General features: G+C 29.5%; 7 protein-coding genes across 7 annotated transcripts; 3 read left to right on the forward strand and 4 right to left on the reverse strand.

The window, feature by feature from the left end:
- Window positions 1–96: 96 nt before the first annotated feature.
- On the reverse strand, window positions 97–6,958 carry LOC145751788 (uncharacterized). Its single transcript, XM_082567891.1, has 15 exons — window positions 6,670–6,958; window positions 6,390–6,565; window positions 5,871–5,985; window positions 5,638–5,761; window positions 5,169–5,334; window positions 4,618–4,774; window positions 4,376–4,468; window positions 4,116–4,306; window positions 2,857–3,353; window positions 1,751–1,826; window positions 1,565–1,675; window positions 1,331–1,457; window positions 1,025–1,136; window positions 704–835; window positions 97–470 (listed from the first exon to the last, which is right to left on the reverse strand). The coding sequence occupies exons 1-15, from the start codon at window positions 6,825–6,827 to the stop codon at window positions 285–287; spliced, it is 2,421 nt and encodes an 806-aa protein (XP_082424017.1). The 5' UTR covers window positions 6,828–6,958; the 3' UTR covers window positions 97–284.
- LOC145751791 (uncharacterized) lies at window positions 1,880–2,827 on the reverse strand. Its single transcript, XM_082567896.1, has one exon. The coding sequence runs from the start codon at window positions 2,796–2,798 to the stop codon at window positions 2,229–2,231; it is 570 nt and encodes a 189-aa protein (XP_082424022.1). The 5' UTR covers window positions 2,799–2,827; the 3' UTR covers window positions 1,880–2,228.
- Window positions 6,959–7,567: 609 nt separating the features above from the next.
- On the reverse strand, window positions 7,568–8,904 carry LOC145753380 (G2/mitotic-specific cyclin-B3-like). Its single transcript, XM_082569793.1, has 4 exons — window positions 8,581–8,904; window positions 8,332–8,475; window positions 7,804–8,217; window positions 7,568–7,693 (listed from the first exon to the last, which is right to left on the reverse strand). The coding sequence occupies exons 1-4, from the start codon at window positions 8,902–8,904 to the stop codon at window positions 7,568–7,570; spliced, it is 1,008 nt and encodes a 335-aa protein (XP_082425919.1).
- Window positions 8,905–11,182: 2,278 nt separating this feature from the next.
- On the forward strand, window positions 11,183–12,503 carry LOC145753381 (G2/mitotic-specific cyclin-B3-like). The gene is made up of 4 exons (XM_082569794.1): window positions 11,183–11,488; window positions 11,596–11,739; window positions 11,846–12,259; window positions 12,378–12,503. Exons 1-4 carry the CDS (start codon window positions 11,183–11,185, stop codon window positions 12,501–12,503), a joined length of 990 nt encoding a protein of 329 aa, XP_082425920.1.
- Window positions 12,504–14,282: 1,779 nt separating this feature from the next.
- LOC145753382 (G2/mitotic-specific cyclin-B3-like) lies at window positions 14,283–15,597 on the forward strand. The gene is made up of 4 exons (XM_082569795.1): window positions 14,283–14,588; window positions 14,696–14,839; window positions 14,954–15,367; window positions 15,484–15,597. Exons 1-4 carry the CDS (start codon window positions 14,283–14,285, stop codon window positions 15,595–15,597), a joined length of 978 nt encoding a protein of 325 aa, XP_082425921.1.
- A 312-nt stretch (window positions 15,598–15,909) lies between these two features.
- On the reverse strand, window positions 15,910–17,623 carry LOC145753383 (trypsin-like). The gene is made up of 6 exons (XM_082569796.1): window positions 17,572–17,623; window positions 17,326–17,485; window positions 17,020–17,161; window positions 16,585–16,702; window positions 16,335–16,477; window positions 15,910–16,059 (listed from the first exon to the last, which is right to left on the reverse strand). The coding sequence occupies exons 1-6, from the start codon at window positions 17,621–17,623 to the stop codon at window positions 15,910–15,912; spliced, it is 765 nt and encodes a 254-aa protein (XP_082425922.1).
- A 769-nt stretch (window positions 17,624–18,392) lies between these two features.
- LOC145753948 (sodium- and chloride-dependent GABA transporter 1-like) lies at window positions 18,393–24,441 on the forward strand. Its single transcript, XM_082570498.1, has 14 exons — window positions 18,393–18,515; window positions 18,621–18,727; window positions 18,928–19,058; window positions 19,447–19,573; window positions 19,862–20,036; window positions 20,257–20,392; window positions 20,589–20,723; window positions 20,931–21,034; window positions 21,347–21,471; window positions 21,613–21,725; window positions 21,787–21,924; window positions 22,422–22,625; window positions 22,907–23,074; window positions 23,502–24,441. Exons 1-14 carry the CDS (start codon window positions 18,490–18,492, stop codon window positions 23,601–23,603), a joined length of 1,791 nt encoding a protein of 596 aa, XP_082426624.1. The 5' UTR covers window positions 18,393–18,489; the 3' UTR covers window positions 23,604–24,441.
- The last annotated feature ends 1,402 nt before the right edge of the window (window positions 24,442–25,843 follow it).

A 25,843-nucleotide genomic window follows, 5' to 3' on the forward strand; every position in this document is an offset into this window, starting at 1 on the left:
GATACTGTTGATAGAGAATCTGTATGAAAAAGGATAAATTACAATGAGACACCATTTTCAAAATAAAAAAAATTTATTGACAAAAATAAACCCCAATTACCGTATTTCTGTTTTACAAAGCAAAGGGGATTTAAACTTTTAGGGACATTGAGGGAAAAAAGTATCTTGCAATAATTAGGTGAAGCAAATATTGAACAACTGTGTTTCAAGTAAATGTAACAGAAAAACGAAGGCAAAAAGACATAATTCATCCATCTATTTGGCATTTTAGTTGGTTAAAAATGTCATTTATGTTTTGGTAAGCCGACGTGAAATGCCTTCACACGAGCTGGTTTAAGTGAAATGGTTGGTTTTATTTGTTTTATTGGTGCAAGGGATTTCTTGGCATCGTAAATCTCAATCTGTCCTGCATTTTTCGTATCTGAAAGAATTTCTTTTTCCACTTCGATTTGTTCGTCTAATGACAACTTCTGTAAAGGAAAAAAATTGAAGAAAATGTCAGGGATAAACAGTGGCTAAAGGAAAGAAATAATCCATTAGTTGTTTTTTTAACTAAGAACTTAAATTAAAAATTAGCCTTTTCGATTTATAAATATTTAAAAAAATATATAGCCCTTTTTTAACTCGTAAAAAAATTTAAAAATAAAGTTAAGAGTAAACTTTTGTGGTAGATAATTTAAAAAATATTTTTTAAAAATTTTACCCTCCATTTTTTCCCAAAATGTTCGTCGTTATCATCATTTTCTTTATCGGCATAGTCCTCAGTGTTAGCATTATAGTTATTCTCCATTACCACATCACCAGCTGTTTTTTTCTGGCGTTCAAGGTCAGTTTTCTGTAGCAGAAATTGTTTTAAACGAAGTACAACTTTTTACAAACTAGACTTACTTTGGTGTTATAAAGGCATATTTGTTTTTTTTTGGAAACTTTTTATGTAAACGTTGGTTAATATTTTAATTGTTCTGTATTAAATCTTTTAATTCAATTTGCATAAATAGAATTTTTGCCATGGGTAAAAACTTACGTGTATTTTGGCCATTTGTCTTTGGAATTCTGCCTCTCTTTTAGCTTGCATTGCAGCACGTTGACTCACTTTGGCATTTTCTCGTGCTACTGCATTCTCTTGCATCATTTGTCTAGTAAACCAATAAGAAAGTTTTTTGTTAAAAGATTAAAATTGGCGCACCACTATTGTTTACATATAGCTTACACGACATATTATCACATGCCTAATTAATGCAACTTAAAACCTATTAACTTTAAGTGATATGAAAAAAATAGTAGCCTTGTTTTTTTGAATTTTTGTTTGGCAAAACCAAGTGTTTCTTACTTCCAACTTTGCTCTCGTATTTCAGCATCTTTTTCTCTGTCCCCGGTTGTTACTTCAAACCACCAATTCCATTGAAAGTAAGGCTGATTAAGTTTATCCTGTATCTTACTTTCGACGGAATAACACCCTAAAGGTAAAATAAAGGATAATTAAAACGTTATGGCTGTGTACGACTTCCGCGTTTTGTATCGCATGAACTGCTTTTTATTTATTAAAGTTAATTTGAATAAAAACCTGGGATATTTGCTATTGTAAAATCGGCGCTCTTGACTGTGAATTCCCGGGGAGTTTCTGGGTTTGAGAAATCAAGCTTTTTTCTATTGGCCCAGTTAAAAGTGTAGTAATCTAAAAATTAAATTTGTTTAATATAAATAAAAAAGAAATTAAAATATATAAATAAAAAATATGTCACATTCTTACTTTCTCCTTTGCTCTGCTGTGCTTCGAAAAATTTGTGGTCGCGGTAATATAAAAACTCTGGAGGTTGAAGAAGAACCTACAAAACAGTATTGTTAGTATTAACTTTAACAAACAAACAAATCTACAACCCATTGCCCTGAGTTTGGTTCCCATGGGTACTACTTTGCAGTTTTTTTTGCATTGGCGCTTTGTTAATCTAAAGAATTTTCATACATTTACAAAACATCACTGTTCGGTAGTGCAACCTTCCGGTCTGGACACAGGTTCAGGACAAAAGGTTTTTTGTTAGGGTCGCACTATTCTCATAATATTTGAATTTAAGTAGTATACAAAAGTTGCAAACCGCGTCCAGTTTATACTTTTTTACTAACTTTTAAATCACTTTAAGGTTGTAAAGAGTAAAATTTATAATGGAACATTTTAGATTATAAAGCTATAAAGCAACAATATAAAGCTAACCAATCTAAAAAAGACGTATTTACAAATGATATTGTTTTGATACCTCAAGCACTATACTAAACGAGAAATAATGATCTAACGTATGCGCGTTGAGATCATTTAACCATTCAGTAATATTTTTGCCCACATAAATCCGAACAGGTTTTTGCACTTTTTGGTATGAACCAAATAAAGTGGGACAGTATTTAATGTAGGTTGTGTAGGGTTTGCTTGAGTCCCAAAAAGCTCTTTTTGTTAAATTTGATTTTTCTAACTCCTCTTCATTAAGATCGTTTTGTAGTCTCACACCGGCCAGTCTTAAGTCGTTACGAAGAGAACCCAATGGCAATTTACCGCCATTTTCTTCGATCAATCTTTCGAGGACATTTTCTTTGTGTCTCGGTGAACCAAAAGGATGCAATGAAAATTGATTTTCGCTCTCTTGCATTACTCCCCCACAAAGCGGGCCTAGTTTCTCGCAAACTTCTTTTGAAATGGTTAGATTTGGATAAATAACAGGTTTTTCTATAAGGTGTGGTCGTTCAATAGTAAAATCGTTGTTTTCGATCCAATGACAAATAGCGCCTTCGTCTTTTGGTGGTGAGAACATCGAACACACAGATATAAAAAAAAATTAAAAGAAATATTAAAAATAAAATTTTACTTACTGCAAAATGTACTTGGATGCTGTAACGGTGTTGTGTTATGTTTTGGTGCAAGTCCGGGTTTAACATAAGCGGTTTTGTCAACCATTGAAAATCCCCTGAATCGCCGGGACAGTATTTTACGAACGCTGCTTTGTTTGGAAAATAAAACCGCGTCTTGCCTTGCGGATTGGCGCGTGCGCTTGTGACCACGATGTGACGTGGCATGTTGCTTTTTCGTAACGAATAGTAACCATCTCTGTTTTCGCGCAAAATGCCTTGGCATTCAGGAGCCAACGTTTCGCATAAATTCAGCGCGTCCGCAAATTTTTCGACCATCGAGAATCGAGTGCTCTTTTCTTCCTCCGGCGGTGGAGGGATTTTTATATTCACGGTGTCTGGGACCGGAGAATGTTTGACAACCTTTTGAGGTATACGAAAATCTGCCGCTTCTGGTATATCGCTCAGCTCGATGCTAAAGTCAAGATATTTTCCTTCGTATTCTTCCCATCGACACGGCCCTAAAATAAAAAACAAAAATTATAAAATTAAAAATTAATTATGGTTTTTTATTATAGGGCCGTGTCAAATTTAAAATAATGCGCTTAACAAACACCGTTTTGTTAATTTTTTTAATTTTTAAATTTATTGTGAACTTTTAATTCCCTTCATGTTTTTTTATTCCTAACATAATTCTTATCACACGTGACGCTTATGCATTATTTATTAATTTTTACCAAAAAAAGATTTAAGTTTAGAATCTACAAGCAGTTGTACATGACTTTAATTAAGAATTGCATCAAAGATTATGTGTTATTTGTTTGCAAGTACGTCGATTTAATTAAAGCTGGTAAACAAAAAGAGTGTTTAAAGCATTAAACCAGTTTCTCCGCTTTGCATATTTACGTGGTTTAAGACTGCTAATTTTTATTGCAATACGTTAACCTTGTTTAATAGCCACTAGCGTTTAAGACTAGCACTCCTAATATTTATATTTCGCATATAAATTCGGTTAAGCGTGATTCAGCAGTTTAACTTTAGAAAAACTTTACCCTGAACAACTTAACCCGACGACAATACTATACTTAAGGGTTAAACTATATGAAAAATAAGTTGGGGTTATTAGGTTAGATGATTTGAGGTTAGTTTTTTGTAAGTATTTGGTTGTGTAGAATATTGTTTTAATGTGTTTCTCTATAAGTTCATTTAAGTAAACTTAATTACTGTATTAATATTAGTTACTATGACATTATATTAACTTTAATAGTTTTAGGTTAAATTACCTGGTTTTACGTCGACGTCCATGGTAGGTACGCCATCGACAAACAGTGTTACCCGTTTTACTTCAAGTTTACGAATGTCGATCATAAGCTTGGTATAAGTAGGTTGTAAATCTGTTGAAACCATTCGATATTGTAAATCCGAAAGTCCGTCTGTTTCTGCTCTTGCTTCTCGAGTTTTGTTCAACCGCCAACTAAAGAGAGAATTGTTGTTTAACAGTGTTTAAAATGCGTTGATAAGTAAAATTATCTTTTTAACTTACGGAAATTTGTTTGGACTGAATTGCCACGGATGCTTATGTCTTATCATCTTGTATCTTCCGACTTTCATCGGACTTGGTACAATTCTCATTTCACTATGTATAAAAAAATACATTTAATTCGAATACATATTTACTCAAAATATCTCATTCAGACATTGCCAGCAAAATAATCTGTATGTTTAACTTTATCATTGTGTTTAGGCAATTCTTGAATAAAGCACACTAATTAAAAATAGCCCTACCTGTAAAAAATGCGAAATTCCATGTCGTTATCTTCTCCACCCCATCCCCAAAACTGGTTGGAGTGACCGTTTGCTTTTCTATATTGTTGAGGACTTATGGCTGTAACTCCTCCAAAGTCAGTTCCATAGCGCGGAGCATAATTAAACTTGTCAATTGCTATGTATAAATATATGAGGAGTTATGATTTTGTATATGAATAAGATTTTAAAAATTTGTGTTTTTTTTAAACTTTTCTACTTGAAAAAAACATTTAGTGAAAGCGAGATCTTATAATTGGTATCAGTCAATTAAAATGAAATGTTTTGTAAGAAAAATGTAAATCGAACCATGTTATTAAATCTACTTCAAGCGAAATTAGCCAAATCAATTACTATGCTTCTACAATAAAATTAAGTGGCGTCAAAATATAACCTTATTTTGCAGCTTGTAAAATTTTATACTTGAAAAAGTTTTACTCAAATGATACGAGTTGGTTACGATACGAAGAATTTCTAGTAAGGCTGCCGTAGAGGTAGGCCTAAACATTTTACATCAAAGCATTATTTATAACCTGGTGATAGATGCCTTGGTTGACTACCACACATGTACATATTTCTATCGTCCTCTGGTATCATATCAACATCATGGAAAATAATACAATCATATGCATCCCGTTTCATCACTTCCTCAAAGGCTGCATTCATCACCATTGCCTTGTTAAACTGGCCGTTGTCAAACTAAAACAAGTTGTTAATGTGGATAAGTTAAATATTTTCTAATTAAGTTGACAATGTTTCTCCTTTAAATAGAACTGTTTTTTTTCTTAAATTTTACTTCCTATGCATTATTAATCAACTTTAATACTTAAATTCAAATTTATTTGCTGTAATTGATCTGTTGTTGTGATTAATAATTTATTTTGTTTTGCAACTGCTACTAAGAAAAACATCAAATAAACCTTATATGAATTTAGGATAAAAAAGTTTCGTTCAAAAATCATACTTAACGTATAATTATTTAACTTAAGCTTTAATTTCTACCTGTTCTCCCACATATATACAGTATGACGATTGCTGGCGCTGCAAAATTGGGTGAAGATAATATAACAACGCTTTTAAATGGGCATCTCTATCTTTAAACGGGATAATAACAGCAACTTTTTGTCTAAACAAGAATATTTTTTAAATTATTTTTTTTTTTATTTTCAACATAACATTGTAACACGTTAGCAATCTATTTTACATTACATATAGTGTATAGAATTATGACTTACAATGGTTTGCAATTTGTTGGCCTGTAGCAGCCTCCAGACATCAAATCAGGGTCTGATTGATTTATTACCTCTTCGTACGACGGGGTTATGTTTGTATATATAGTTAAGGGGCCGACTGAAAAAAATTATATATAAAATTAAATAAATTACGTTTTTTGTTTTAGCATGTCAGTATTTCAACTAACCCTTACCATATTCTAGTTACAAGATTTAAGTGTAATTTAAACTTATAATTATAAGAAATATAGATAAAGATAGATTAACCAAATTTGTGGTTTTCAATTACTTCTCTCTACTCATCTTGGCAGTATTTATATATTTAAGAAGTATAATTATTGTGAAATTAAATATAAAATTATGACATTTCGTTATAGCATGTACATTCAAAAGTCAACGTCTTTTTTTGATACCAAGTAAAACTAAAAGGGGCAATATTTAATGATATTAAATGTTATGATAATATTTAATGTCATAAGTGTTTAAATAGAATCTTGATATTAAAAGTAAACTTAAACATACGTAAAGTTTCTGGTTGAGTTAAACAGCGAGGTCGTTTTCCCATTAAATGTCGGGATGGGGGATCTTCTTTTATGTTAAGTACATTGGCTTGAGGTTTTACATTATTTCCAGGTAAACGTTGTACTGCTTTGCCATAGAGGCTATTTATTTGAAGATGATTCGGCAGGATTACCATACTATAAAAATTCAAAAGTAAAAATTTATGTACGTAAAAAATTGTACATATTTTTATTGAGTATAAGTACAAGCTATATAATAATCAAGTTTTTTTATATCATACCTTTGTGATCTTCTTTTTATTAAAACCAAAAGTAAGTACAAGAGAAAACCAACAACAAATAGTTTGATAAGTTTTCTTTTTCCAATTTTTCTTAACCAGCTTGATGGTATTATTCCACATGTTAATATATTTCGGCTTATTCTTTGTAATAAAGCCATTTTATAAAAGTTTATATAAATAATCAATGTCGATTTGTAGCAAAAATTTATAATCGGAAACTTTTCTTTGAATTTGTTATTAAAAATTTCTTCAATATTTTCATTCCTTAACTTATTTGAATACAGCTTTAAATAAATCTGTATAAAATAAATTGAAGTTAATCCAGTGAAATAAGTATCATAAATTAAAATGTATGTCACCTTCAACTAAACCTCTTTAAACAACCTTTTTTTAATTTTTTGTCATCATTTTGTCTGTAAAAGCTACTTGTCTAGTTTTAGGAATTAAGTATTTCTTCGTGCTACGTTGTCTCTATACGCCTAAGGCGAAAAAAAGTCGATCGTATTTTCTTCTATTTCATGCTTCTAATCTCACATTTTTGCACACATTTAGTTCCGAAAGTAATAAATTTCGATTTCGCTTAACTTTTTTTATGGGTATGTCTGCAAATAAATTGCATAAGCCTATGTTGGTACAAAAAATCTTAAACTTTATTTATTTTTTAGGTTAAATGAAAAAATGTTGTTTTTTTAATAAATTTTATTATATATTGTAATCTCAGATAAAATATTTCACATACAAAACAATAAGTGCACGAAAATTTATAAGCAATACTACAAATAAATAAGTATAAATATCTTTACAAAATAAAAGGGTAAAACTGTTTTGCATGAACACAATATGAAACTTTGCAAATAAAATAAACGAAAAAAACGGTGTGAACACATTTGCATTTCTATTATACTTCGAAATAGAATTTGGTTGTTTTATGAGATAATTGCTGGTAAGAGTAGATTTCCTCTTGAGATATCGTCTGGTGTGAAGCGACTTGGTAAAAAATTGGGCTTGAATATTTAATGAAAATCTAAAATACAAAATAATTTTGCAATTGAAAATGTTACATTATTTTTTAAGTAAAATGTTTAGCTAATTAACAAACATTTGTTTATGCCTTACAAAGTTTAAAATATTTACCGTATTGAATGATGTAGTATCGATATTTCGAATCATTGAATTTAATTCAGATGCAAGTTGGATAATGTCTTTTTCAGTATATGATGTGTAATATACAAGAGTGTCGTCCCATTGTTGTTTGTTGGTCATCTTTAAAGCCAACCACAAAACTGCAGCAGCCATCTTGGAAGCAGATCGATCAACAAATTGATAACTTAGTAAGGACGATTCGAGAATATATCGAGCTAATGTAAGAGTCTTCATTCCGCATTTTGTACATTTGGCAAAACGACGAAGAAATCGATAAGAGATTGGAACGTTGATGTCAAATCCAACTTGATCAAATATAGATCTTTCTATTGACAATAACTCGCTTCTTTTGTATGCATCGTCACAAATGAATAAATAATCATCAACGCATGGAATATTACTTTCCTAAAAATTTATAAAAGATAATTATAGAATTTTTTCTGACATCATAAAATTTTAAACTTCATTCTTTTTTTTGTTGTGTAATCAAAGATTTGCTGTAATGTTACATATGCTTACATCAAATTTAGCTGCAATGATTAAGCATGTGGCTCCGAGAAGTTGTAACTTTTCTCTTGATATATCGACTTGGTGTAAATATAAATCAACCAACTTTACGGCCAAATACAAAGTTTCATGATTGAGTTGAAATTTTTCTTGAATCTATAAACAAAAATGAACACTTTAATATCAGAAAATATTTTAATAAAGATAGTATGCATTATATGCTAATTTATTAATTATATTAATTAATATGTAAATGTTCACCTCAACCATCCAATCTACAAGTATCGCTCTCATTTTAGGTGTGACGTCGTTGAAAGAAAGAAAATCAGATTGAATGACAAAATGTTGTTCACGTGATCGCATATATTCAAAGATGTCAAAAGCATATTCTGGAGTTTCGTAAATGTTGCTTTTATTTGCTACATCGATGTCATTAAATTTTAATTTCTTGGGTGAGTTGATTTTTGAAGCAACGTTGGTGATGTCAGTTAAAACTTTTCTTTTGTTCGGTAAATCCTTTACTGGGATAGGTGCTCTTCTTTTGCGAGAATTTTTAACAAGTTTTATATTTTCATTTTCAGACATAGTAATTGTAAAAGTTTGTTAAATAATATCTAAATAAAAAATAATAATTAAATATATAATACGTGATCAATAAACAAAGTAACTGCTTACGCAATTTGTTAATGACAAAAAGCATTTGTTACAACCTATATATATTATTTTTTTGGGCAACTTACAGTTGTTATTCTTAGTATAAAAACATTAAACATCTTGCTTATGTCAATTTCACTTGATGTTTGTTGTTAATAAGTGTGTCTTTAATGCTTATTTGGCTCTGTTAAGACTTCAACTATTTGTTATCAGAAGCAAAACCACGCATTTATTACACATATGATAAATTTTATTTGAACTGCAAAAATTTGTTTGAAAATTGAAAAAAATAATTGATCGAATATATTATTTTAATCAGCAGCTTACAATAACCGTTTTTAAATTTATATTAATTTTTATTTATCATAAACTTACATAATAAATATTTTACTGAACTTTAATTTTAAGTATTTAAAATAAATAAATGAGCTAACTTACTCTTTTGTAACTGATTGAAGAAATATTATGTAAAACTTTTAAAATAAATGTTTTAAAGAAGATTACTTAATAACTAATCTATCTTTATTCATTATACTATGTAATAACAGTAAAATCATGTTACAATTTTTTAAAATGTGGAATAAGTTTCATACATAAAAATAAATTACCTTGTAAGAAGGTTTTACTAAATACTTTTCTATCTTGGTTATATACTTCTTTATTCTAAAATTTTTGCTAAAGCGAATAATTTGTTTAAAGTAGCTAAGCTTTGTCTACATTTATGGTGTTTAAAATCTAAATGTAGTCTTAACTACCTAGACTAAAAGTATTTTAGGCATCACACAATTTTTTTTTAGATAAACATAAAACTTTAGCATCGACCGTCAACAAAAACATATTAGCGAAAAGATAATATTTGTAAGACTTGTTACGTAATCCTTTTGTTCAAGTTACAAGTTTAAACATAAAGGCGTCGAAGACATTGTAGATTATCAGATAAGAGCTTCTTACGTTGTGTTACGAGTATACCCAAACAATAGAGCAAACTTGAACTTGCAACTTAGTAGCTCAATCTTGTTAGTTACTTTTTACCAGACACTTTTTTATTGTTAACTTATTTTTAATATGAAGTTTGTAAAGAATACGTTTATCTATTCAATTTTTTTTAAAGTAAATTCAATACTGGATTTTTCTTATATTGCTACTCCCTTTTTAAATACGAAAGTCCAAGGTGTTTTCGTTTACAAACATTCTAGTATAATATGCAAAAAAGGTTAAAAATATGTATATTTCAATAACCAAAAATCTTGTCATACTATTGTTTTTTTTATTTGAATAAAATTGGTATAATTTGTTTAATGTTTCACAACGACGTTTCCTGCTTTAGCGTTGCTAACATTACTGCTAAACAAAATAAAATCAATGAAACAAACCACGTCGCGTTAAGACAAACAAACTATTTGAACACATGTCAAAAACTGTGGATTGTCTCTTCCAAACAAACATCCAAGTTTAGTAAAAACAAGATGTAGCAAACATTGGAATGCGCGGGTTATTTGCCACTTTTCTATACCTCGGTTTGAATTTAGTTTTGTATTTTATGACGTCATGCACATGTGCAAATAAAAACAACACGTTTAACAGTTTTTGTTTAATCTTGGTAAATGTTAATGTTTCTTTTTTTATTTTAAAATTTAATATGCAAAAAAGACAGGATAGTCATTGAAGATATTTTTTCTTACTTGAAACATCAATAAATTAGAATGAAAAAAAAAGAAAAGGGTCTATACAGCAATAGATTTTTTTTTTAAATAAAAACGCAGAAAATTTAAATAATTACTCAAGTATAATTGATGTCATTTAAAAATAAACAAAATATATTTTAAGTTTTAAAAATTAAGACTAAGGCTAGAAAAGGCAGTTTTAAATAAAAACTTATTGTAGTATTTTTGAAGTCTTATCAACAAACAACAATAATAAACGTTTCAAGTAGCGGAAAATAAAAGTAATTAAATCTTTATTCTTTTTACTGATAATATTTAATGAAGTCTTATCAGACTAAGATAAAAATTATAAGCACACTTATCAACAACTACATTTTCAAGTGGAATTGACATAGATAAGCTCTTTAAAGTTTTTTGATTACGATAATAACTGTGTTATTGAACTTAGAAAAAATAGTATATAAACTTTGTAACAAGTGCCATTTGTCATTATCATTATTTGAATTCAGCAATAAGTATATAATTTAAACTATCAAAATTTAAATATGGTTTCTGTTCAACATTCTCGTAAAAGAAAAGTAACTTCACCAGCAAGAGGTTCACCAAACAAAAGAAAAGCTTTAACTGACATCACCAACATTGCTTCAAAAATCAATTCATCAAAGAAATTAAAATTTAATGACATTGATGTAGCAAATAAAAACAACATTTATGAAGCTCCGGAATATGCTTACGACATCTTTGAATATATGCGCTCACGTGAACAACATTTTGTAATCAAATCTGATTTTCTTTCTTCCAATGACGTCACACCTAAAATGAGAGCGATTCTTGTAGATTGGATGGTTGAGGTAAATATTAGAATATTTATTTAATGTTTTCTATATATTATTTAAGGTAAAAACTACTAACTGTATTATATAGTATATTATAATATTAACTAATTATCTTTTTTTAGATTCAAGAAAAATTTCAACTCAATCATGAAACTTTGTATTTGGCCGTCAAGTTGGTAGATCTGTATTTACAACAAGTTGATTTATCAAGAGAAAAACTACAACTTCTTGGAGCCACATGCTTAATCATTGCAGCCAAATTTGATGTAAGTAAATAAACATTGCAGTTAAAAACATAACATAAAATTTGAATAATAACGTTTTAATTTTGTAAAATGTCAGTAAATAACATTTTTTTAAATATATTTTCAGGAAAGTAATATTCCATGCGTTGATGATTACCTTTTCATTTGTGACGATGCATACAAAAGAAGCGAATTATTGTCAATGGAAAGAAATATTCTTGCACAAGTTGGATTTGACATCAACGCTCCAATCTCTTATCGATTTCTTCGACGTTTTGCCAAATGTACAAAATGTGGTATGAAGGCTCTTACATTAGCTCGATTTATCCTTGAATTGTCCCTTCAAAGTTATCAATTTGTTGATCGATCTGCTTCCAAGATAGCTGCTGCAGCTTTGTGGTTGGCTTTAAAGATGACCAACAAACAACAATGGGACGACACTCTTGTATATTACACATCATATACTGAAAAAGATATTATCCAACTTACATCTGAATTAAATTCAATGATTCGAAATATCGACACTACTTCACTAAATATGGTAAGCGTTTAATAAAATGTAATAACTTTAACAAAAATTATAAAAATAAATTTTGGTTTCATAATTATAATTTTTATTTTAGTGACCTCTTTAATAATTATTTTTTTTCTTTATTTAGGTTTACAGCAAATACTCTCATCCAATATTCCATGGTGTAGCTAAAATATTACCACTGAACGAAAAAGAAATTTCAAAGCCTCATTGCAACTCTTCAAATGAAAAGATTTATTTTGAAATGCATTAGAAAATATAAATCTTGATACTTGTTTTTGACCTATTTTTGTTTCAAATTTTCTCCTTATGTTCCAACTGTATATTTTTTTACTTTTATGCTGTTTCTTTATTACAACATGTTTCATCACATTTATTTTTATTGTATATATCATAATAATCAAAAACATTTTGTACTTTTTATGTCAGTTTTATTTAAATTTTTCTTAAATTATATAAGTATCGTAGACTTTGTTATAAATTAAAATTTTTATTTCTTTAAAGTTATGTTTTGTTATATTACAAATATATATTCGCAAATACTAAATAGATCTATTTGTTCAGTAATTATAATTCAACATGGACTATATTCACAATATCAACCATAATAACCTTAAATTTATTTCAGGAAAATATAGGTACGCATAAATCCTAACATACCACAGACACATTTTTTAAGACATCAACATACAACTTTGGAATTGGCGGCCAACAAAAACATATTAGCGAAAAGATAATATTTGTAAGACTTGCGACCTAATCCTTTTGTTCAAGCTACAAGTTTAAACATAAAGGCGTCGAAGACATTGTTGATTATCAGATAAGAACTTCTTACGTTGTGTTACGAGTATATCCAAACAATGGAGTGAACTTAAACTTGCAACTTAGTGGCTCAATCTTGTAAGTTACATTTTTAACAGACACTTTTTTTATTATAAACCTTTTTAATATAAAATTGCAATGAATGCTGCCATTTTTTATTTTGTTACACCCAGTTTAGGACATGAATGTATAAGATTTCGGTTACAAACATCATGTAATAAACTAAGGTTTAAAATTTGTTTGTTACATAGATAAAAACTTTGTCATATTGCTGTTTTTTTGTTTTAAATTGTTATTATTTGTTCAGTGTTGCATAACAATATTTCCTGCTTTAAATTGCTAACATTGCTGCTAAACAAAATAGAATCAATGAAACGAACAACTTCGCGCGAGGACAAATATTTGAACACGTGTCGAAAATTGGGGATTACCTTTTCCAAACAAACATCCAAGTTCAGTAAAAACAAGATGTAGCAAATATTGGAATGTGCGGGTTATTTGTCACTTTTCTATACCTCGGTTTGAATTTAGTTTTGAATTTTATGACGTCATGCACATGTGCAAATAAAAACAACACGTATAACACTTCTTGTTAAATTTGTTAAATGTAAGGGTTTCTTTTTTTATTTTAAGATGCATTATTCAGAAAAGACAGGTTAGTCATTGAAGATATTTTTCTTTACTTGAAACAATAATAAATTAGAATGAAAAAGAAAGAAAAGGACCTATACAGCAATAGTATTTATTTTATTTTATTAAAAACCTAAAAATTTAAATGATTACTCAGGTATAATTGATGTCATTTAGAAATAAACAAGGTATATTTTAAACGTTAAAAATTAAGACTAAGGCTAGAAATAAAAGTTTTATATAAAAACTTATTGTTGTGTTTAAAGTCTTATCAACAAACAATAACAATAAACGTTTCAAGTAGCGGAAAATAAAAGTAATTAAATCCTTATTCTTTTTACTGATAATATTTAATGAAGTCTTATCAGACTAAGATAAAAATTAAAGGCACACTTATCAACAACTACATTTCCAAGTGGAATTGACATAGATAAGCTCTTTAATGTTTTTTGAGTACGATTATAACTGTGTTATTGAAAAAAGAAAAAATAGTATATAAACTTTGTAACAAGTGCCATTTGTCATTACCATTATTTAAATTTAGCAATAAGTATATAATTTAACCCATCAAAATTTCAATATGACTTCTGTTCAACATTCTCGTAAAAGAAGAGCATCTTCACCAACAAAAGGTTTAACAAACAAAAGAAAAGCTTTAACTGACATCACCAACATTGCTTCAAAAATCAATTCATCAAAGAAATTAAAATTTAATGACATCGATGTAGCCAATAAAGACAACATATATGAAGCTCCAGAATATGCTTTTGACATATTTGAATATATGCGATCACGTGAACAACATTTTGTCATTCGATCTGATTTTCTTTCTTCCAATGACGTCACACCTAAAATGAGAGCGATTCTTGTAGATTGGATGGTTGAGGTAAATATTAAAATATTTATTTAATGTTTTCTATATATTATTTAAGGTAAAAACTACTAACTGTATTATATAGTATATTATAATATTAACTAATTTCCTTTTTTTAGATTCAAGAAAAATTTCAACTCAATCATGAAACTTTGTACTTGGCCGTCAAGTTGGTAGATCTGTATTTACAACAAGTCGATTTATCAAAAGAAAAGTTACAACTTCTTGGAGCCACATGCTTACTTATTGCAGCTAAATTTGATGTAAGTAAAAAAAATCATTGCAATTAAAAATAACTTATAACATTTAAATAATATTGCTTTAGTTTTAATTTTGTAAAATGTCAAACAATAATATTTTTTTGATTATATTTTCAGGAAAGTCATATTCCATGCGTTGATGACTACCTTTTTATTTGTAACGACGCATACAAAAGAAGCGAATTATTGTCAATGGAAAGAAATATTCTTTCTCAAGTTGGATTTGACATCAACGCTCCAATCTCTTATCGATTTCTTCGTCGTTTTGCCAAATGTACAAAATGTGGTATGAAGACTCTAACATTAGCTCGATTTATCATTGAATCGTCCTTACAAAGTTATCAATTTGTTGATCGATCTGCTTCGAAGATGGCTGCTGCAGCTTTGTGGTTGGCTTTAAAGATGACCAACAAACAACAATGGGACGACACTCTTGTATATTACACATCATATACTGAAAAAGATATTATCCAACTTGCATCTGAATTAAATTCAATGATTCGAAATACCGACACTACTTCACTAAATATGGTAAGCATTTAATAAAATGCAATTTCTTTCAACTAAACTCTAAAAATAAATTTTTGTAAAATAATTTAAATTTTTTATTTATGAGCTCTTTTTAACAATTATTTTTCTTTATTTAGGTTTACAACAAATACTCCCACTCAGTATTTCACGGAGTAGCTAAAATATCAGCACTGACCGAGAAAGAAATTTCTCAATCTTCAAATGAAAAGTTTTACTTTGAAATGAATTAGATAACATATAATTTGCTTATTTATTCTCACCCTTTTCTTTTTAATATTATTCTATTTATGTTCCAATTGTACAATTTTTATATTTCTTCACTGTTTCTTTATTACAACATGTTTCATTAAATTTATTTTTTTAATTTTTTTTAGATAAACTATATATTATATTTTATTGTTTCATGTTTAAAATATTTCTACAATTAGATTATTTATTTATTGTAAAATTTGTGTTATTTTTTATAAATTTTTATTTCTTAAAAATTATGCTTTATCACATCATCAGGATATATAGAAAATGATTCCTAATTTAGGTAATTTTTAGTTATAGTTCATTATCGACTGCATCCACAAAACCGACCAGGATAACTTAGAATTCACTCCGGGAAAGTTATGGTATGCACATCCATAACCCCATGACACGACCCCCAAAAGTAAACCGTTACAAACAACTGGGCCACCCGAATCACCCTAAATATAAATTGTTGCCGTTACTAAAATTGCAAGATTGTCCTTTTTAAAGAATCTAAACTAGAAAGTCTGACCCAAAATTCTAAGAAGTTGTTAATATGGAGTTGCTAAAGTTCCATTTAAGGCCTAATACTATAGTGCGTTTAACAAGTCTTAACATCAAGGTACAGACCGCAAGGTTTCGAGTACCAGCCGAATCCACATTTAGTATTTTGCTTTCACGACGTTTACGGTTAGCTACACACGTCACAACACCACTTATTTTTTTTACTTACGTCGCATGCATCCTTGCCTCCATTTGGAGCGTATGTACACAGCATATTTTCTGTTATTAAACCGGCGTACGCTGTTGGTTCGTTACATTCTTCCATGCTTACAACGTTAACATCAATGCATTGTAATACGTTGGGATATACATCTAGTAGGCAATATATTATAATAATGATAAGGTTATCGAATATAAAATATATTATCTTCTTGGTGGAAATCTTAATTATTATTTGTATAAAGAAAATGTGGGCTTACTTCCCGAAGTTTGAAGATTCCCCCACCCACAAACTCGACATTCTTCGCCAACAACTGGCTCAATATATGCCGCTGGTATGTCGACTGGTTTAACATATTCATTTATGGTTGCTGGACTCTTTTAAAAAAAGATATTTAGTTTAAGAACTAATTTTATTTTGTGACGTTAGAGGTAATAATGTGTTTGTCCATAAAACACGCAATAAATGAAAAATGATTAGGTAAATTATAGAAACTATAGTTTAGGTGCCCGCTCTATATGTTTATTTTTACTCGTTTGACCGATATGGGCTTGTGATAAATATTTGCCAACGCACCACAACAATAGTTTATATAGGTGTTTAAATTACATGTAAATCGCCCATAAAGTTCCATTGTTTTATAACACTCTGTTGTAGCCGTATTCTGTTAAAAAAAGTGTTTTCGAAAACTTACTGAAAGTTTAATGAGCATAACATCGTAATCCTTGGTAGCCGAACTGTACCGAGGGTGCAAAAACACATTTGATGGCTCAATGGACTGTTCTGTGCCCTCTTTAATACTTTGATCATGATCTCCAAGTTCCACAGTAAAGATACTATAAAACAATATAAAAGAATTAGTCACATTATCAAAAACTTAAAGAGCATATAAATTGACAAAACAACCTACTTGGCAAATATTGATCACTATCGTTATATTGACTCTACTTTGCTTGTGGTATTATATATAGTAATAAAACCATTACAACTTTTTTTAAACCTTTGATAGCAGTGGGCGGCTGAAACAACCCATTCTTTGTCTATCAGCGATCCACCGCAGAAAAAATTCGAGTTTCTGTCAAGATGTACTGCGTGAGGTTCTGAATGCGGTATTGCTTCAATTCCTCCGATAATACGGTCGTCGCATTTTACATCTGTTACTAACGATAGTTTTATAAGTTAAAAAATTTAATCTCCCCATAAAATATTAAAAGTTTTTGACCCAAGTAGATTAAAACATTGCTACTTGCGTTAAAATGTAAAGTGCTCAACATAAATTCCACTACAGAATACGACATTTATACGGCCATTTTAGAATTAACATTTTATTGCTGTTAAACTTAATTCTTACCTATTATGCCAAACAATATAATATACAATATTAATTTTTTGAAACCCATTGTTTATCAGATAATAACTTTATTTAGTAAAGATGTGTTTGATAATATTTGTTTTCTTAAAAACGTGATCATCATGCGAAAAAAAACAGCTGTTATATTATAATTTACGTAATTTTAAAATCACACCGTTTCATGGGATATAAAATACATACAACATAAAAGCTGTATAACTTACTTTTTATTATTTCAATAAATATTTTATTACCGTAATGTTTAAAGAAGCTTGAAATGTTTAAAGAAGCAAAAAAGGAAGTTTTAAAAACCAAAGAAACATAAAACATGTTCCAACCAAAAATGAATAAAGTTATGAAGTGTTACGACAAGTAACTCTATACAAAACGCAAATATCATTTTGGCACATTTTAGTAAAATTGTGGTAATTTATATCTGAATTATAAAAGCTTAAAATTAACTAATGTTTTAGGTGTAAATATATAGCACATACAAACTAAATAAATGAAATAAATAAAATTCATAAATAGTAATGTCAGTATTGGAATTTTCCGTTCTTAAATTACTTTTATAAAATAAATATTGCATATTTTACATGCCTTATTTATCCTCGATGAAATGAGGTCTAACAGGTTAAGCGCCGGGTTTATGGTTGACTGACTAAAATCGAAATTTTACAACAGTCGAGAAAAACGCATTGTAAAAGTGATATAAATGATAAGCTGTCTGTAGGCAAACACCTTTTTTTAAATTAAAGAGCTTAATTTTATAAAATCTTAACTATTGTGAAGCAATATAAAAAATACCAGAAAATGTCAAAAATTGTAAAGCAAGAAAGGTAAACTATTTTATTAATTGTTAACTCTAGGTAAACGTATAAGAAATCCTACGTTTAAATCTAATGCATAAGACTGTTTAAACATATTTTTGTATGTTTGTTAAGGGACCAATGGAAAAAACCAGCCGACTTTATTCTTTCACTTTTGGGTTATATAATCGGTCTGGGAAACCTATGGAGATTTCCTTACATATGCCACAAAAACGGTGGAGGTAATAAGTAATATATGTAGTACATTGTATATGCGTGTAGTTGTTTACATTTAAATTCAAAAAAGTACAGTAGTTAAAACTGTATAAAAATAAATTTCAAAAAAATAACTTTAAAATGATTTTTTGTCGTTGTGATTGTCAAGTTCTTCTTCATGTTGTCTCAAAAATTGTTTTGATTTCTCACAATAACTCTTTTGTAGGCGCGTTTCTAATCCCGTACCTTTTGTCTGTTGCGTTTATAACTCTACCCATGTACATATTCGAAATTGGACTTGGCCAGTTGACTGGGCGGGCTAAATTGGACGCCTGGAACCGTGTTCCAATTATGAAGGTAAAAATATATCATCTTTTGCAATTTGAATATAGATACGTGTTTCAGTATTAGTGTCAAAGTAAAATTTGGTATGTAATAAAACAGTAGTTTGGGCGTATCACTGTTTTATGCTAATATGTCTCGCAAAAATAACAAATTGACTTTGTCGTTTAAAATGTTGTTGATTTATGAACTTGTTTTCCGAATCGAATTATGTTTAACTAGGCTACATTAACCACATTAATTGCTGCGTTTAGCGATTCAAGTGAAAAATAAAAAAACAGTTTTGTTTTTGAAAGGTAGCGATCTGTAAAGTTGCACTTTGACAATAAGGCACTGTTAAGAAATCCTCTCTTTATAAAGACGAAAAACATGTTTTTTTTATGTCATTTATTCATATTTTTAGGGTATTGGCTATTCTGCAGTTGTCCTTACAGTATTAGCAATGATCCCATACATGCTAATAATGGGGTGGGCTGTCTTGTTTTTTTGGAGTTCACTTACTGGAAACTCTTTACCGTGGGCAACTTGCGGTGAGATTTAAAATTTTATTACAAAATTTGATGTCGCAAAATGTCATTGTTTAATTTTTCGGTATAATGTGTTTACTATTAGTTTTTGTTTAAACGCCAAAACAGTCGGATAAGGTTACCATAAAATTATAAATATTTTAGGGCGTCGGATTTAAAGCTTACCGTGAAAAAATCTTGTTTTAAAAACATAGGTTAACCTCACATACAAAGTTTAACGATAAAAGTAATAAATAAACGCCCACCTAAACACTTATAATTTGTACGTACTTTCATACTGTTTGTTTCAAGGCAATCCCTGGAATACGCCAAACTGTGTGTCAAGATTTGAAGAGAATATGACTATGATAAGTAACTATACATCTAACAACACTGAGTATGTGACAGAATCAATTAGTCAAATAAATATTACAAATAAACCCGATGTTTATCTCAAAACCTCTCTATCTCAAGTTCAGTTTTGGAGGTAAAAAAATTCTTTAAAATGTTTTTAGTTGATGGTGTATTTATTAATTCCATTTCGATGTTAATTGTAATTTGATGAAGTGCTTAATAAGCTAATAGGAAAAGCGGTTTAACTAACTTTTTGAGTGACGCATTTACTTTGTTGACCGGTTTTTTAAATTTCGAATATTAAACTCTTTTTAGTTTTAAAAGTGTAACTTAATTTATTGTTTTAAATTTAGAAATTATGTGTTACGGATTCCTAATTCCGATAGTGATCTCAACGGAGCTTTTAACTGGCCAATGATGCTATCTTTATTTGCAGCTTTTTTAACCGTGTTTTTAATAACCGTGAAAGGCATTAAGTCAAGTGGAAAGGTTGGTATTTATAAGCCAATTATGGTAAATGTGATAGATGGAGGCATGCATAGTGTAAACAGTTAACCTGTCGAGTGTAACTTTTACAGGTTTTTAATATATTTTTATATAAAACTTTACAATTTTTTTCAAGTTAAATTTTATGTTATTCGACAACATTTAGTCAAAAGTTTTTATTTTATTAATTTTTTTGCAGGCCGTTTATTTTACGGCAACGTTTCCCTACGTTATGTTAGTAATTTTACTTATTCGAGGAGTTACGCTAGAAGGCGCTGGTGAGGGAATTAAACAATTTTTACTTCCTGATTTTAGCCGACTTGCGTCAGGAGAGGTAACATATTTGTGTAAAAAAAAAATTACTTATTTGTAAAATATAATTTAAAAAAAAGCTTATTGTGTAGGCAGTGATATATATATATATATATAGCCAATAATATGTATCAGTTTTTACTGCAATTGCTTTTCTTAATACTCTCCCCACCTACAGAATAGAAATTTATATTTGTTATTTGAATTGTTGATTTGGAAATTTTTTCAGGTTTGGATTGATGCGGCGTCGCAATCTATGTGGTCGTTTGCAGTCGGCTACTCTGGCCTTACTGCGTTTGGAGGGTACAACAAAAGGAACAACGACTTCATAAAGTAAATATTTGTCTTTATTAAACAAATTTGTAATTAAAATACGAGTTAGACGTAGGCTACTATTTTGTAGTGCCCTTGGGCAAGGCCGTAAACCGACTGTACTTCTGTTGAGCCAATACTTAATCAGCAGTTTATAATAAGCTGGCAATTTTAAACAATAAAATTAAATTGTCCAAGTTAAATCAAGACTTGGTCGGGGAAACGAATGCTACACTATGTTTAGGTCGTAAAGTCGACCTACCAAATTTAAAATAAATAGAAATACATAAAAAAAAACTAGAAATCAACATTTTAATTTTTTTTTTGATACAGACAGTCTTTGTTTTTGTTGCCGATTGGTATGTGCACTTCAATTTTTATGGGAATAGTCACGTTTAGTATTCTGGGTCACATGGCCCACATCGAGAAAGTTCCAGTAGAAGAAGTAGCTTTTTCGGGTAAATCGTATAACATTTCAAAAAAAAAAGTATAACATTTCAAACAGCATATAAATTAAAAAATAACACCCCCCCATCTTTATTAAACAAAGATTTTTTTCTGAATAAATTTCTAAAATTAAACAAAAAAATAATTTTTAGGTCCCGGACTTGTATTTCAAGTTTTTCCAGCAGGTTTGGCGCTGATGCCGTTTCCTCAGATATGGTCTCTTCTATTTTTTCTTATGCTTTTCATGGTTGCCATAGACAGTGCGGTAGGCTAATTTTTATAATCCTGCTAAAAGAAATATTTTTCTTATTTTTTTTTGTGTTCAGTTCTCGGAATTCGAAGGCTTAATGGCAATTATTGGGGACTCTTATCCACTGCTGATATCTACTCAGCGGCGCAGGGCGTTAACTAACGCTTCCCTTCTCACCACATTTTTTGTGGCCTGTCTTTGTTTACTATCACCGGTATGTATACGATTTAATTTAAACCAGCGCTTTAAAATAAAGTTATTTATGTATATCTATTTATTCTAGATTTGGGTAGGTCGACTTTACGACCTTAACATAGTGTAGCATTCGTTTCCCCGACAAAGTCTTGATTTGACTTGGACAATTTAATTTTATATATTTTTTTTTTGTATATCTTTATCCTCGATGTGGGAAGGTCGAATACGCGACCTAAACATAGAGTAACATAAATTACTCCGACCCAGCCTCGAGTTACCTATGGCAGTTGGAATATTATAGATTATAATTTCCGATAATTATGTAGCTGATTAATAACTAACTAATCGGGTGTGGCATACCGTTTATATCGCCTTATCCAAGGGCGCTACAGCATGAAAGCAGTGGATTGAACCCACGACCTCATGTGGTGTAGCAAGTGTTTTCACCATTACATCACGCTGACGGCGCCTACACTAACTTTTAGCATTTTCAATAACATATTTCTTGTTATTAAGCACGGCATTTACATTTTCGAACTGATCAACTACTACGGCTCTTCCGGTATTTGCGTCGTGTTTTGTATTCTAGCCGAGTCGCTAGCAGTCGGTTGGTTATGGGACGGCGACAAATTTGCTCACGAGGTTTACGAAGCAACAGGGCGAAGACTTTCGCCGTGGTTCAAGTTTTCTTACAGAGCCATAGTCCCGTTTTTGTGTTTGGTAAGTCTGAAGAAATAGATTTCAATTTTAAATCTAGAAAAATTTAATTTTTATGTAAATTCTGTAAATGCTACTATCTTTTGATCTATATTATTTAGGGTTAGGCAAAATCATTGGCAGTTTACCTATGTTTTACGTATTTGCAGAAACGTTATTAAATTTGGTGGTAATTTAAATATTATAGATTCAAAGCTCATGCATTGTTTGTCGATTGTAAAAATTGCTATGCACAATATCAAATTAAAAACAGGATAACATGATATTTACAATTTGGTTTTTAGGCTATATCGATCTTTTATTGTGTTAAATGGAAACCATTAACAGTTGGAGATTTTGTTTACCCGACTTGGGGTTATGTCGTTGGATGGTTTTTATCTTTATTATCATTGCTATGTATACCAGGGTATATACTTTATATTTTATTTCGTGAAAAAGGAACTCTTAAGCAGGTACGTTTTTTGCATTACAATTTTTAAAACAAACACTTTAATAATATTGTTATTGTTTTTTATTTTTTACATTTATTTATTCTCAATGTGGGAAGGGCGACTTGACGATTTAAACACAGAGCAACATCAGTTACCCCGACTCTGTCTTTGGCAGTTTCAGTTACCCCGACTTAGTCTCTGGCAGGGAAATTAGCTCAAGCTTTAATTGATGAATATTTATAAGCCGCAAATTAAGTGTTGACAGAAGGGCACACCGCTTATAGCACTGTACTCAAGGGCACTACAGCATTAAAGCAGTGGGAATCAAACTAAGGACCTCATGTAGTAAAGCCAAGTTTTATGACCGCTACACCACGCTGTCGATAAATATGCTAATCAAAAAAAGTATTTATTATTTACCTACTTGGAATAATTTTATTATGTTTAGCGCTGGAAAAATGGATTAAAACCAAACAAATTCTCTAATATAAATGCAACAAATGCAGAAGATAAACTTGAAACTGAGGAGTTACATAATCTAAACGCCTGACCTATAAGTTATAACTAACACCATTAGTAGTAACTTTCATATTATACAACTTACTTGTTTTTAAGTACGATTATTGCAGCCATCAATCTACAAATTTTATAAATTTTTAGATGGCTTATATAAATTTTTAGATGGCTTATAGGTCTATAACACCTATAACACTTTCTTAACATTTGTTGCAATTATGAAAATTAGAATTTATTAAAACTAAACTTTTTTATTTGTTTTTTTTATGCAATTTCTCGTATTTTTAGTAATAACCACAAACACTAATATTTTTTAACAACTTAGATGTAGTATTTTAAAGTGTATGTTTATTTTTAGGCAGGTGGCGGGCCCTCCACCGAAATTGTGGAGGGCCCTGATCAGGCGAAGGGCAGAATTCTGTTTTAATTTACAATTTATCCGTTATTTTTGACTGTGTTTTAAGGTTTAAGTCTGTGTGTGTTTTATGGTTTAGTTTTATTTGTAATCAGGTAACGCGATAAAGTTAGTTAGATTTTTTTTGTCAGTTATTACTATGGTTGTTTAGTTGTTAGTAGCTAAATATTAGTAAAACTGACAGATTTTATGTTGTAGTTTTGGTATAAAGATATAGTTTTAATAAAAGGATGCTTGTTAGTATATTTAATATTATTTTACTTAATTGATTAAAAAGCAATATGTTTTTAGTGCAATATTTAATATTGTCAAGTTTTATTATATATTTTTTGAATAATCTATAAGTGTGCATTATATAACTCGTGGTTTATCATTTTGTGTTAATACTATATAACAACTTTAAATTTAAAGTTATCACTCAATTTTTTTTAAACTGTGATTATTAAAAGAGAGAACAGTATAAGCTTAGGAATGCCATTAGCTTAACTAAGAACAGAAAAAGCGCTTTTTGTGCCTTTTTGCTTTTTCCGGGGATATTTGTACTCGTAGCAAAAATAAGCTTTAGGGCTGTTTTAAGTAGGCTAAATTTTTCTTTTGTTATGATTAGCTTAGGCATAAGGCTTTGGCCATACTTTGGTCATACAATTTTTTATCATGTGTTTAAAATTAAACAAACTAGTTTTATATTAACTTTTATTTATATATGTTGATAATAATATGTTGTCAAAAATTTGTTAAACATAATTACTTAAAATGTTATTATTGTTTAAAAGTTTTTAACTAATTTATTTATTACTTTGTTATGTTTAAACTCTATAAAAACGTTGCAAAAAGTTCAGTTTTCGAGACAGATATTAACATTACATAAACAGTTATTTAAAGGTTGCGTCGCGAGTTAAACAATAATATGTAGCAAAAGAAATAAATAAATTGTGTTGTCGTCAAAATAATCAAACTAAATAAAATATCTTGGGTATTAATATTTAACAATCATAAAAATATAGTTTATTTAAAAAAAAACAACAACATAAAACATGGTATTCAATTGTGCACGGCGTTTTTAAACTTGAAAAAACTTAGCCCGGACAAACCAAACTAATAACGCCTTTTTTGTTAGGGGGTTAAACAGTTGTTCATAGTGGATGTATCGTTAGGTTAAATTAATTAGCCACCTATTTCATAATTAATAAATACATTTTGATAGTTGGCAATTACTGACGTTTGATACAAATTGTTAAAACAACATTTAAAAAAAGGTAATCTACTATAATTTCCATGGAAACAGCCTATCTTTCCAATTTGCAAAAAGAAATTGTTGTAGAATAAGTGACAACATAATACGAATAAGTATTGCAATGTATAACTTGTTAACCACAACGGCAAAAAGTGTCATCAGGTCGACAAAAAAAGCTAAAGTACTTACGATGACCGTTTTATTTATTATTTTGTTGTACTTTTTGCACGTTAGCGCCGTAGTTGCGTTATTTGTAGAAGAGTTAGCTCCAGCTAATTTTTTTTGTTTAAAAAAAATAAACAAAATTAACAACAGGCCAAAAACGTGAGTTATAAATATATGCGGAAAAACAATAAAATGAAAATAGAATTTAATATCAGAGAATTTGGGCATATCCACTAATAAAAAACACTTTTGATTTATCAAAATCGCGTCCATAAAAAACAAAATCACGAGTGTTTCTAACAGGAAGTAAATCACGTTTAATACACCTAATAGCAAGCTTAGTGCTCTTAGAGTTTTAGAAGTTAAATGCATTAACAGTGGGTTGACGTAAATGCATCGCTGTCGTAACCACGCAGTTGCGTAATCACTGTACTTTCCACATACAAAACAAAATACGTGT

The sequence above is a fragment of the Corella eumyota genome, chromosome 5 (genome assembly GCF_963082875.1).
Source record: "Corella eumyota chromosome 5, kaCorEumy4.1, whole genome shotgun sequence".
NCBI lineage: Eukaryota > Metazoa > Chordata > Ascidiacea > Phlebobranchia > Corellidae > Corella > Corella eumyota.